The sequence below is a fragment of the Thalassophryne amazonica genome, chromosome 14 (genome assembly GCF_902500255.1).
Source record: "Thalassophryne amazonica chromosome 14, fThaAma1.1, whole genome shotgun sequence".
Taxonomy (NCBI): Eukaryota; Metazoa; Chordata; class Actinopteri; order Batrachoidiformes; family Batrachoididae; genus Thalassophryne; species Thalassophryne amazonica.
In genome coordinates, this window is record NC_047116.1 from 96,136,248 (window position 1) to 96,150,353 (window position 14,106).

At 46.9% G+C, this 14,106-nt stretch overlaps 1 protein-coding gene across 1 annotated transcript; it reads right to left on the minus strand.

Annotated features, from left to right (window-relative positions):
* Positions 1-10,948: 10,948 nt before the first annotated feature.
* Positions 10,949-12,548, minus strand: LOC117524342. The gene is made up of 3 exons (XM_034186102.1): positions 12,347-12,548; positions 11,926-12,243; positions 10,949-11,088 (listed from the first exon to the last, which is right to left on the minus strand). The coding sequence occupies exons 1-3, from the start codon at positions 12,546-12,548 to the stop codon at positions 10,949-10,951; spliced, it is 660 nt and encodes a 219-aa protein (XP_034041993.1).
* Between the last annotated feature and the right edge of the window lie 1,558 nt (positions 12,549-14,106).

Genomic DNA, 14,106 nt, shown 5'->3' on the forward strand with positions numbered 1-14,106 from the left:
CTAAAGGACAGAAACTGACAGTCTATACAGATAGTCAATATGCATTTTCAACAATTTGGTTCTTTGCAAAACAATGGCAACAAAGAGGTATGATAACCTCTACAGGGAAACCAGTGACACATGCAGGCTTACTCACAAATTTGCTAGAAGCAGTGACATTACCATCACACCTAGCATTATGTAAATGCGCAGCCCACACCAGAGGTACAGATTTTGTCTCCAGAGGAAACTGTCTCGCAGACAAAATAGCGAAAGAAGCAGCAGCTGGTCGATAAAAACAGGCACCAGCGCAGGAATGACATTTGTGGTTGAAAAATGGGGCAACCCCAAACCCCAAAGGACTTTATTGTGTACATAACAAACCCATCCTACCCAAAAGCTTATTCAAAGCAGTTGCAATTGCGACACATGGGTTAACGCATGTGTCAACAGGGGGGATGGTATATATGGTAGACCAATACTTTACTACCTATGGATTTAATTTATACTCAAAAAATTTTTGTAAAGCCTGTGTTACCTGATTGAAACACAACCCACAGGGAAATATAAGACCCCGGAGAGGGCAATTCCCAAAACCACAGTATCCTTTTCAAATTGTTCATATGGACTTTATTGAACTAAATCGATGTGGACCTTATCAATACTGTCTAGTATTAATTGATGCCTTTTCAAAATGGGTAGAAATTGTTCCATCACAAAAAGCGGATGCTTTAACAGTAGCAAAAGCACTGTGTAAGACAATTATTCCGTATTATGGAATACCAGAGACATTGTACAGTGATAATGGAACATATTTTGGAAATGAAGTTGTACAAAGAGTAGCAGAACACATGGAAATTAAGTTAAAACATCATTGTGCTTACCACCCACAAAGTGCAGGATTAGTGGAAAGGACAAAGGGCACAATAAAAATAAGATTAAGGAAATGTATGGAAGAGACTAAACGAACCTGGATTGAATGTTTGGACCTAGTAAAATTGTATATGAGAATAACACCAACACCATCAGGGTTAACACCATTTGAAATACTTTATGGACGACCATATCGTCTACCAATTTTTGACATGGATACTAAAACAGCAGATGAGGAACAAACATTAGCAGATTTTATGAAAAAGACATTAACACAGAAAGAGATAACTTAAACACATTTACTGCCGAATAATTTTGATCTTCCACAGGACGGCCTTCTAGTAGTCCAGCCAGGAGACTGGGTGTTCATCAGAGTGATTAAGAGGAAGAACTGGTCCAGTCCTCGTTGGGAAGGTCCATACCAAGTGCTGTTAACAACACCAACTGCAGTAAAGATAGTAGAGAGATCAACGTGGATACATCTAAGTCACTGTAAGATACAGCGTGTGTTGGCTGCCTCCACAGTGTAAGGGGAAGTCTGGCTACAAAGGGAGTCTATTTAATTAGCAATAGATTGTCTCAATGCCAGTGAAGCAGGGAGATCCTTGCACTATTAGGTGAGGTTGGTTAACAACACTGTATCCTAGCAATCATGACTGAACTACAGCAGACCCCCGAGCGGCGTGCTCAGTGCCGCCGCTGCCGGACTGTTGGTAGGGCAGCCGGTTGCGTTGTGATCTTAGTGTGTTTCGTGCTCCTCGGATTCCTGGCCTGGTGGTTGACCCAAGAATTGCAGCTCACTGTGGACTGAGCCAGAGAACAACGCAAGCAACGTCAGAAGAGGTTTATTCATAATGTGAATGAGACAGATGGACACCCTCATATATACCATACTAATATGTGGTACAGATATGTTCATTTATTGGCTATGGAATTACGTTACTAATTGTTATGTTTGTTCGCAAATGCCTATATCCTCAACACACCCAGCTCTGACGGCTAAACCGTACCCTGCTAGGGTGACAGAATGTCTTATCATACGGATGCATAATCAAACTGTATTTCGGGGACAACAGTTCTCAGCAAATCTTATAAGATGTAACACCACTTGCCTCAGTGCAACCACTTATATGATAGGGATTTCAACAGAGGATGTACAAGCGTGCCCAAGTGCTGCTCCATTGACTAGACTGAAGGGAAATGCAAAAATATCATCACGTTAAATTGTCATCACAACGGCCATTCCCGATTTGCTTTTACGGGACAGGGAATAAAATAAAAAAAATTAAGAAACGTCTGTGTACCAAAACGTATGTTTTATCAAATAATTTAAGCCTAACCAAAACATATGTGGATGGTACTTATCTTCATCACATTGGACGGGGATGTAATTATACAGGCTCCTGTCCATGGGGAACGGATGAATCGTGTGACACCAGTTATTATAATCCTAATTCTGATTGGACTTTGCATGTGTTGTGTGATCCCTTGTATCAAAACAATGGTTGGCAAAATGGTGTCAAATACATTTGTACAGTGTAATCTGGCTTTCCAACAAACTATGCCAAAGTATCAAGCATTGAAACAGTCAGACCTTAGTGGAGAAAACTATAATGACTGTGTTGAGAATTATGATGATATTGAAAAGCTCACAACTCCAGGTCAAGCTTGAACTGTTGACGTGATGAGTTAACACACTCTTAGCCTATGAAGCTTTAGCTGAAAATGTAATACGACAAGTGGTTAAAGTGGACAAATTTTCTATTGAAGTGTGTTTTGGACATGACAAACTTATGTAAATAAACGATAAACAGGGAGGATTATGTCAAGGATTTTATATAGTTCATGCTCTTATTATCATTTATTTTCTTTAGTTTATGCTTATATTATTATTATTTATTTTCTTATAGTTTATGCTTATTATTTTTCCTCTTTGTGAGAAAAGGAGGTTTTAGAAAGAAAGACTTGTTGTCTGCATTCTTCATGATTGAGCAAACTATTTTTCATTTTGCCTTATCCTGCTTTGACGAGCGCCAAGGCTCATGTTGCAGGAATGGAAGGTTTCAGCTGTTACCTCGCTTTGCTATCACCCTCTTGCAGACATGACTCGTGTAACCTCTCCCGACTGTCCTTGTTTGTTTTTTCTCATGTTGAACTAAATAAAAGTGTTGGGAAAGTGTAGTGACACGGACCCACAACGGGGGGCGTAAATGAACGGACAATGGAAGGAGTCAAATTATAACACTTTACTGTTGTGAATGTCACAACCAAACACAGCAGATTCAGAATGTGCAACAGTCAATTAATAAAGGTGTCGTGTGGGCAGGCTCGACGATAAGAGACGCCCGTCTGGAAACGAACCGGAACCACACGATTTCCACCGCCACCTGAACCCGAGGAATACTGGAGCCGCCAAGTCCCAGAGTCCCCAGGTGGCCACCTTCCTGGCGTGTCGGATCTGGTACTGCTGGCAGAAAGCAAAAGACAGTCAAAGGGTGGGTGTGTGAACACCCAGTAACAATGGTGGGAATGCCACCTCCACCTCTCACTCAACACGTTGCAGCGGTCTCAGATGAAAAGGAGCGTCGTCTTGCACAGCCTCCGCAAAAACGACCGGTTCTCCTGCGAACACTCACAATAACAGATTTATAAATCTCACTAAAAGGGCTGAGAGTATTACCTCCAGATGAAGATGATATCTCGGCAGTTTGGTGGAGGTGTCTTCCTGCTTTTATACCAGATGTGTTGATTAGTGACAGCTGTCACGGATGATGGGTGACAGCTGTCACCACGGCTTGTTCCTGAGGCGGCAGCGCCCTCTCGTGCCTGAAGCCCGCACTTCAGGCAGGGCGCCTTCTGGTGGTGGGCCAGCAGTACCTCCTCTTCAGCGGCCCACACAACAGGACCCCCCCCCCCCCCCCCCCCCGACCAGGCTTGTCCGGGTGGCGACGATAGAAATCGGCCAGGAGGGCCGGGTCCAGGATGAAGCTCCTCTTCACCCAGGAGCGTTCTTCGGGTCCATACCCCTCCCAGTCCACCAAATACTGGAAACCCCGGCCCATTCGACGGACGTCCAAGAGCCGGCGAACTGTCTAAGCCGGCTCCCCGTTGATAATACGGGCAGGAGGCGGCGCTGGACCGGGTGCACAGAGGGGCGAGGTGTGATGCGGTTTTATCCTGGAGACATGAAAGACCGGATGGATCCGCAGTGAGGCCGGGAGTTGGAGCCTCACTGCGGTAGGACTGAGGACCTTGAGGATGGGGAAGGGTCCAATGAATCGGTCCTTCAACTTGGGGGACTCGACCTGGAGTGGAATGTCCTTGGTGGAAAGCCACACCTCCTGCCCGTGCTGGTAAGTAGGGGCCGGGGACCGTCGATGGTCTGCATGGGCTTTAGCCCTCGTCCGGGCCCTCAACAAGGCCGAACGGGCGGTGCGCCACACCCGACGGCATCTCCGCAGGTGGGCCTGGACCGAGGGCACACCGACCTCTCCCTCCACCAAAGGAAACAAAGGGGGCTGGTACCCCAGACACACCTCGAACGGGGAGAGGCCGGTGGCAGAGGACACCTGGCTGTTATGAGCGTACTCGATCCAGGCCAGATGTTCACTCCAAGCCGTCGGGTGTGCGGAGGTCGTGCACCGAAGGGCCTGCTCCAACTCCTGGTTGGCCCGTTCGACCTGTCCGTTAGTCTGCGGGTGATACCCAGACGAGAGGCTTACAGTGGCCCCCAGTTCCCGGCAGAAACTTCTCCACACCTGCGAGGAGAACTGGGGACCGCGATCCGAAACAATGTCTGTTGGTATCCCATGCAGCCGGAGAACATGGTGGACGAGGAGATCCACCGTCTCCTGGGCCAACGGGAGCTTCGGGAGGGCCACGAAGTGGGCCGCCTTGGAGAAACGGTCCACTATCGTGAGTATGGTGGTGTGTCCCCGGGACGGCGGGAGGCCCGTGACAAAATCCAGACAGATGTGGGACCAGGGGCGGTGAGGCACAGGAAGTGGCTGTAGAAGTCCCTGTGCCTTCTGGTGGTCAGCCTTGCCCCTGGCGCAGGTGGTGCAGGCCTGGATGTAAGCCCGGACATCAGTCTCCAGGGACGCCCACCAGAAGCGCTGCCGGACTACTGCCACAGTCCTACGCACCCCTGGGTGGCAGGAGAGCTTGGACCCGTGACAGAAGTCCAGAACGGCAGCTCTGGCTTCTGGTGGGACGTATAGTCTGTTCTTCGGCCCTGTTCTGGGATCCGGCTCCGTGCCAGGGCCTCCCGGACGGTCTTCTCCACGTCCCAGGTCAGAGCAGCCACGATAGTGGACTCCGGGAGAATGGGTTCCGGTGGATCCGACAGCTCGGTCTTGACTTCCTGTTCATGCACCCGGGACAGGGCATCCGATCTTTGGCTTTTGGTCCCGGGGCGGTAGGTGATCCGGAAGTCAAAACGGCCGAAAAACAGTGACCAGCGGGCTTGCCTGGGGTTCAGTCGCTTGGCGGTCCTGATATACTCCAGGTTCCGGTGGTCAGTGAAAACCGTGAAAGGCACTGACGCTCCCTCCAGCAGGTGTCTCCACTCCTCAAGGGCCTCTTTCACCGCAAGGAGCTCTCGATTGCCCACGTCATAGTTCCGCTCTGCTGGGGTCAACCTGCGGGAAAAATAGGCACATGGGTGAAGAACCTTATCGGTTTCTCCGCTCTGGGATAGCACGGCTCCTATCCCTGAGTCAGAGGCGTCCACTTCAACCACAAACTGGCGACCAGGATCGGGCTGCACCAAGACCGGTGCAGTCGAGAACCGGCGTTTCAACTCCCTAAACGCGGCTTCGCACTGATCCGACCAGGTGAAGGGAACTTTTGGTGAGGTCAGGGCCGTGACGGGGCTAACAACCTGACTATACCCCTTAATGAACCTCCTGTAGAAATTTGCGAAGCCGAGGAACTGTTGCAGCTTCCTACGGCTTGTAGGTTGGGGCCAGTCTCTCACCTCTGCGACCTTGGCCGGATCCGGGGCGACGGAGTTGGAGGAGATGATAAACCCCAGGAAGGACAAAGAAGTGCGGTGAAACTCACACTTCTCGCCCTTCACAAACAACCGGTTCTCCAACAACTGCTGCAGGACCTGATGTACATGCCGTACATGGGTCTCAGGGTCCGGAGAAAAGATGAGTATATCATCCAGATATACGAAGACGAATCGGTGCAGGAAGTCCCGCAAGACGTCATTAACCAAAATTTGGAACGTCGCGGGGGCGTTAGTGGGGCCGAACGGCATGACCAGGTACTCAAAATGACCTAACGGGGTGTTAAATGCCGTCTTCCATTCGTCTCCCTTCCGGATCCGAACTAGGTGGTATGCATTCCTAAGATCCAACTTTGTGAAGATTTTGGCTCCATGCAGGGGGGTGAACACTGAATCCAACAAAGGCAACGGGTATCGGTTGCGAACCGTGATCTCGTTCAGCCCCCGATAATCAATGCATGGACGAAGACCGCCATCTTTTTTTCCCACAAAAAAGAAACCCGCTTCCATCGGAGAGGTGGAGTTACGGATCAGCCCGGCAGCTAAGGAGTCCCGGATGTAGGTCTCCATCGATTCGCGCTCAGGTCGGGAGAGGTACAGCCTGCTGGACGGGAACTCCACGCCTGGCAACAAATCGATGGCACAATCATATGGACGGTGCGGGGGAAGAGTGAGTGCCCGATCCTTGCTAAAAACGTCAGCAAGATCATGGTACTCAACCGGCACCGCCGACAGATTGGGGGGAACTTGGACCTGCTCCTTAGCCTGGGAACCGGGAGGAACCGAGGATCCCAAACACATCCGATGGCAGGTTTCGCTCCACTGTACCACCACCCCGGACGGCCAATCAATCCGGGGATTGTGTTTCAACATCCAGGGGAACCCCAGAATCACACGGGAGGTAGAAGGAGTCACAAAAAACTCAATCTCCTCCCTATGATTCCCTGACATTACCAGAGTTACTGGTGGTGTCTTGTGTGTGAGTAAAGGGAGTAGGGTGCCATCTAGTGCTCGCACCTGCAATGGTGTAGGTAGCGCCACCAGAGGGAGCCCTACCTCCCTGGCCCATCTGCTGTCTAACAGATTCCCTTCTGACCCTGTGTCTACCAGTGCTGAGGCCTGAAGGGTTAAATCCCCACTAAGGATTGTAACTGGGAGTCGTGCGGCAATATGTGTGTGTCCCACGTGAATTTTTTGGCCCACCCGAAGCCCAGTCTCTAGGGGCGGGCGTTGGTGTTTAACCGTTCGGGGCAATCGCTCAATTGATGCTCCATTGAGCCACAAACATAACACGCCCCACGTGGAAACCTCCTCTGTCTATTAGGTGGTCTAAATGTGGCCCTGCTCGTGTCCATAGCTTCGTCAGCAGGGGGAGCTGTCGCCCCACGGGACGTAGAGGCCAGGGAGCGTGGGAAGGGCGGACCTTTCTCGGACCCGGAAGGAAGAGGGACGGCGCGCGCCCGGCCACGTCCTTCGTCTCGTTCCCGACGGCGTTCCTCCAACCGATTGTCTAACCGTATAACGAGATCAATAAGCCCATCTAATTCCCGCGGTTCGTCCTTGGCCACTAGGTGCTCCTTTAGGACTGACGACAGTCCGTTTACAAAGGCGGCGCGGAGCGCAGCGTTATTCCAGCCGGACCTCGCAGCCGCGATGCGGAAGTCGACTGCATAAGCGGCTGCACTCCGGCGTCCCTGTCTCATCGACAGCAGCACGGTTGAAGCGGTCTCTCCCCTGTTAGGGTGATCAAACACAGTTCTGAACTCCCTCACAAACCCAGTGTATGTGTGAAGGAGCCGTGAATTTTGCTCCCAAAGCGCCGTAGCCCAAGCGCGTGCCTCTCCCCGAAGCAGAGTGATCACATAAGCTATTTTGCTTGCGTCTGACGCGTACATGACGGGACGTTGTGCGAAGACGAGCGAACACTGCATAAGAAAGTCCGCGCACGTCTCCACACAACCTCCGTACGGCTCAGGAGGGCTTATGTATGCTTCAGGGGATGGTGGGAGGGGTTGTTGAACCACCACTGGAACGTTAATATCTAGCACAGGATCGACAGGAGGAGGAGCTGCAGCAGCGCCCTGAGCGCTTGCCGCCACTTGCGCGGAGAGAGCCTCCACCCTGCGGTTCAGGAGGATGTTTTGCTCGGCTATTTGATCCATTCGAGCCGTAAAGGCGGTGAGAATATGCTGTAGCTCACCAATCACGCCTCCTGCAGACGCCTGCGCTCCCTGCTCTCCCATTGGTTGTTCAACAGCCTGGTGACGCCCCTCGGAGTCCATGACGCTGGCCGAGATATCCTGTTGGGAAAGTGTAGTGACACGGACCCACAACAGGGGGCGTAAATGAACGGACAATGGAAGGAGTCAAATTATAACGCTTTACTGTTGTGAATGTCACAACCAAACACAGCAGATTCAGAATGTGCAACAGTCAATTAATAAAGGTGTCATGTGGGCAGGCTCGACGATAAGAGACGCCCGTCTGGAAACGAACCGGAACCACACGATTTCCACTACCACCGAACCCGAGGAATACTGGAGCCGCCAAGTCCCGGAGTCCCCAGGTGGCCACCTTCCCGGCGTGTCGGATCTGGTACTGCTGGCAGAAAGCAAAAGACAGTCAAAGGGTGGGTGTGTGAACACCCAGTAACAATGGTGGGAATGCCACCTCCACCTCTCACTCAACACGTTGCAGCGGTCTCAGATGAAAAGGAGCGCCGTCTTGCACAGCCTCCGCAAAAACGACCGGTTCTCCTGCGAACACTCACAATAACAGATTTATAAATCTCACTAAAAGGGCTGAGAGTATTACCTCCAGATGAAGATGATATCTCGGCAGTTTGGTGGAGGTGTCTTCCTGCTTTTATACCAGATGTGTTGATTAGTGACAGCTGTCACGGATGATTGGTGACAGCTGTCACCACGGCTTGTTCCTGAGGCGGCAGCGCCCTCTCGTGCCTGAAGCCCGCACTTCAGGCAGGGCGCCTTCTGGTGGTGGGCCAGCATTACCTCCTCTTCAGCGGCCCACACAACAAAAAGGCTGGGCCAGAGGAGGAGATTTTAGGAGAGCTTTGTATCTGAGCACTTACAAGCTGCTTCATTGTTCTCCTCCTCTGCGCAGAGCAAAAAATATATATATTTGTCTCTCTCTGGCTGGTTTCTTTTCAGTGTTTGTGCCTCTCATTTCTTTAAAAACAGGGTGCAAACCCAACATGAGAAACAGAATTCACAGAAAATGTTTCTTTTCCTTCAGGTGTAATCAATTTTAATTCTGATGGTTTTGATTGATTCATCAAAGCACTGTTCTTTGCAGAATTTTGAACTGGGTCCTGATCTTATCCGGAAACTATTGCACGCTTATTTCCTTTGCCAAAAGTTGTAGTGCATTGTGGGAAAATTATGGTGCATTTATGGAGATGTAAAAACAATGGAGATTTGGAGAAAAATACATAATTTCATAGTTAATATGACTCTGTTAGGCTGTACAGGTGTCAGTGACTGATCATTTTTCCATAGTGACAGCAGGTGAATAAAGAGTCTTGCCCGATACAGCTGATAAGTTCCAGCCCACAAGCTGTCCAAATCCCACCAAAAATGCACAAGTTGTCCTTTCGGCTGCTTCCTTTTGGTCAGGGTCGCCACAGGAGATACAGCCAGATCCACATTGGTATTTGGCACAAGTTTTACACCAGATGCACGTCCTGACACAACTCCAATTTTACCCGGAGAAACATGGACCAGCCACTGGTGTTCCAAAGAGGTCTCCCATCCAAGTACTAACCAGGCCCCACACTGCTCAGCTTCTGACATCTGACAGGATCAGGCTTATGCAGAGCGTACAGGCTGCACAAGGATGCACAAAATATGAGACTGATGTGCTGTTCAGTAATTTAACTCTTGATTGCTTAAAATGACACCCAGAGCAGCTTTTTTTTTTCCATTAGCTTCAAAATGGCGCTTCCAGGTCTTTATGGAAAACCTGTGAGTGACATCACGCAGGGTTTGTCCACTATAAACACAGGCTGTCATGAGTCAACAAAATGTCATCCTCTAATTTTTGGTCACCAATTCTGGTGACGTTTGGTTTTGCTGACAGTTCAGGCAAAGAAAGAAAGATAGAAAAATACCTCAAAAGTACCAGTAATCACTGTCCAACTTCTAAAAATCACCCAATCTAATTTCTGGCTCCTCCATTTCATGATCAACATTGTGACCATAATGCAATCTGTATCCTCACCACTAGATGACACTACATCCTACACAGTGTAACTTTAAGGTATAAAAGAAATGAACCCATCCTTTAAAGCAATTAAATCCTGAGGGGTATTTTTTTGGATTGTGAGGATTTTTTGGAGAAGCTCAGGTTGAGATGCTGGCAGCAGAATGATGGTTGATTAGATTATGTGCGTGCCAGCCTGTGTACATGGGCGCGCCCCTATAGACGGGAGTGCACGTTCACTGACGCAGAGCGATGTTGGAACTGGAGTCTAACTGGGATCCTACAGTTACTGAGCACCAACCAAATAATAATAATTTTAAAAAAAGCCTCCAGAAAAATTTTTCATACATGTGCATTATATCAATAAACGTAAATTCTTATTTGATAGTAATCCCTGAATATGTTCACATTACAGAATTCTGGAGGCTTCTTTTTGACAGCCTGCAGCCGACACGTCTGGATTTATGTCATTTTATGTCAAACCTTAAATGCGTTGAAATGACGTCTTTTGTAAACCTGATTTTGGAGAAATTTCACCGCAATATTTGGTTAAACAAATTTACATTTTTTGAGACATAATAATGTAGCTGCCTTTTTCGCTGGTTTAAAAGTGGGTGAAAAGTCGTTTGGATGCCTATCACCCACTTTTCAGCCAAAGATCGACGTTGAAATTATGTCTTGTGCTTAATGGGTTCTGGAGGAGACAGATTTTCTTATTCTTGCTCAAGTGAAAAAAACATTCCACTCCTTCAAAAATTTGAACCAAAAAAAAAAAACAACCAAAACCCGCCAAATAGTTGTTTGGAAGTGTTTGTCTTTTTAATAGCATGTCATGACATCAAGTGCCTTCAGCTGACTGGCCTACTGGACCTTGATACTCTCCATCTGTCTCTTCTTCTTCAGCTGCTTTATCAGATGGTTGGCGATGACCTTTCGTTTTCTCAGCTCTTCTTTGAGGATCCTGATACGGTTCTTGATGCCACTCTCATCTGAACTGGATTCTGAGAGCAAATTGAGACAAAAGTTAGAATGTAAAACAAGTGTCAGACATCTGAAATCTCTCTGTGACAAACACAAACTCAGATGATCATCGTACACATCAACAATTTGTAACCCTCTGTCATGTCATTCTGTGATGGCATCATGAAAAGTAAATTAATCTATTAGTTCATGCTCCCATCACGAAAAGTGCCACATTTGTGTGACGGGAGCATGAATTTATTTCATGGAAGTGTGTGAGATCTGTGAAGGAGATATGTTAGACATATATAACATATGGGCATGTTTCTCCTACTATGGTGTTGGGCCTATATATCACATACCAGGTATCATGGATCAGTTTGGATATGTCAGAATACTTGAAGAGGTCATGTTGCCTTATGCTGAAGAGGACATGCCCTTGAAATGGGTGTTTCAACAAGACAATGACCCCAAGCACACTAGTAAACGAGCAAAATCATGGTTCCAAACCAACAAAATTAATGCCTCGCAGATGTGAAGAAATCATGGAAAACTGTGGTTATACAACTAAATACCAATTTAGTGATTCACAGGATTGCTAAAAAAGCAGTTTGAACATAATAGTTTTGAGTTTGTAGCGTCAACAGCAGATGCTACTATTATTGTGAACACCCCCTTTTCTACTTTTTTTTTTTTTTTTTACTAATAGCCCAATTTCATAGCCTTAAGAGTGTGCATATCATGAATGCTTGGTCTTGTTGGATTTGTGAGAATCTACTGAATCTACTGGTACCTTGTTTCCCATGTAACAATAAGAAATATACTCAAAACCTGGATTAATCTGTTTAGTCACGTAGCACTACTATTATTTTGAACACTACAGGCAGGTGATGTGGGCACTGACCCTAATGATGTGGAGCTAAGAGCTACTAACTGCAGAATGAACACAGAAAACTGCTCATTTAAAAGGAGAGCAATGCTGTCTGAGAAAAGAAAAACTATCAGCAGGACATGAATGAAAATAATCCACAGCACCTGCAGCTTTTGGGCGATGAAGAGAATCTCTTGTTGAGCCATGAATATGCTCATCGGACTCTCAACATCCAGCAGTCCCTCACATAGAACGTGAGCAGCTTCACGTAGGATGTCTGCTACCTGATGACGATATTCAGCACCAGTTGAGTCCTGTTGTTCATCTGGAAGAAAGGACAGATGGAAAAGAAAGAAACAAAAAGGAAGATGTAAAAACACCCACAGCTGAAGATTTACATGTTCATTCCCTCATCACATGTGATTTACCTGAACAGCTGAGCTCTTCTCTGTCACTTTGAGGTGTGACGTCTGCATCCAGGTCATTTTCCACCTCAGGTGAGCAGACGCTCACAGGCTCCCTGTCAGCATCTTCCTCCAGAGGAGAACCAGGAGACGCCACTTCAGGACCATCTGACACAGATTTCTCACTGTCCAAAGCAAACAAGAGACACGTGACAGAAGTCCTCATATCAGATTTTAAATTTGAGGTATAATTTAAAGATAGAATAAAAGTTATCAGAGGGATGATCCATTCACTGCCTGTTCTCAGACCACTGAAATCTCAAATATCCAGAACCAAGAGGTGTGATTACAAATCCAACAGTATATTACAATCTGTAAGTCAATTGTAAAAAAAAAAAAATAGTTGAGAATACTTCAAATTTGCAGGCAACAGTCTGCACTAAGACTTTTATGTTGTGCCGATGATGAACTATATACTATAACATATTTCATCATCAGCACAACATAAAAGTCTTAGTGCAGACTGTTGCCTGCAAATTTGAAGTATTCTCAACTATTTTTTTTTTTTTACAGTGAACAGTTTGAGAAACACTTTCGAGTTCAAATATATACTATTTTTAAATGTGATATTTTACTAATATACTCAGACCACTACAGGTTACTCACAGTTCACAAGTGGTCCACAGACCGCTCTGTGAGAAACACTACTTTTGATCATCCCTCTAGGTTTACTAGTGGTTGAGATAAACAAAAGGGTGTTTCCTGGACCATGTTTTCATTGATCTTTTTTGACAGATTGCTCCAAAATCTAATCACCTCTTGAAATCTGTCCAAGTAATATTTCTACCACTTATGAAGGAAAAATGTCCAGATGTTTTTGACTTCTCTTGTCCACAGTCATGTCAGTGAAAACAACAACCACCTCAGCCGGCAACTTTGGATGCAAAGATGCAGCAAAAACAAATTTCTCACTCTGTCCCTGATAATAAACTGATGAGCAGACAGAAGCAGCAGTAATATTATATAGAATTAAGAAGAAGCCCTTACTCCTCTTTTGTCTCCATGATGTTCTGCACACGGCTGCTCGTCTCACTTCCAGCCACTGGATGAGGTGGTGACGGGTGGGAGACGTCCTCATCATCAGACCATGAGCTGGGAGCTTTGGGGCTTCTGCTCCCTTCACTCTCCAACCTCTCCTCAGACGCCTCACTTGTAGATTTTGAAGTCGTCTTGCTCTTCTTCAGTTTCTTGTTGGTTGAGGAGACACTTCCAGAGCTGTGTGTGCTGCTGCTGTCTTTGCCACTGAAGAAAAACAGGAAAACAAGGAAAAATTTGATTCATGTTTCCTGTCTCATGTGATATTACAGATCTTTACTTTAAAATAACAGCCACAGAAATGTTTCTTACTGTACCTGTCGGAGTCGGTGTTGGACTCTGGTCGCTGTTCTTTCTCCTCTTCTTCACTGCTGACCTTCAGGTCTGACTGGTCACACTCATCTTGCTGCTCATTGTCCTGTAGGGTTCAAATATCACACAGATAATCAAGTCAGTGCCTGAATAAGTTCCGATCAAATGAGATACACAGTGTTGAGCCGTCGAGAGTGATCGTCCTAAACATTTAACTACTAATCACAAGCAAAGATTAAAGCCAGGGTAGGTAACTCTGTTCAGAAACACTTTTTGTTATATTGGATGAAATGGTCCGTCTATCCTAACAGTCATCAATACATTATGTATTCAGAAAAAAGAACAAAAAAAATCTGATTTTTTTTAGCAGCTGTACA

Bases quoted from the DNA above. Each gene is read 5' to 3' on its own strand.
- LOC117524342 (XM_034186102.1), bottom strand. From the start codon at position 12,548: ATGAGGACTTCTGTCACGTGTCTCTTGTTTGCTTTGGACAGTGAGAAA. The intron at 12,244-12,346 runs GTAAATCACATG...CCTTTCTTCCAG, and splicing joins AGAAGAGCTCAGCTGTTCAG to ATGAACAACAGGACTCAACT. The intron at 11,089-11,925 runs GTGTTCAAAATA...ATTTGCTCTCAG, and splicing joins GCCCACATCACCTGCCTGTA to AATCCAGTTCAGATGAGAGT.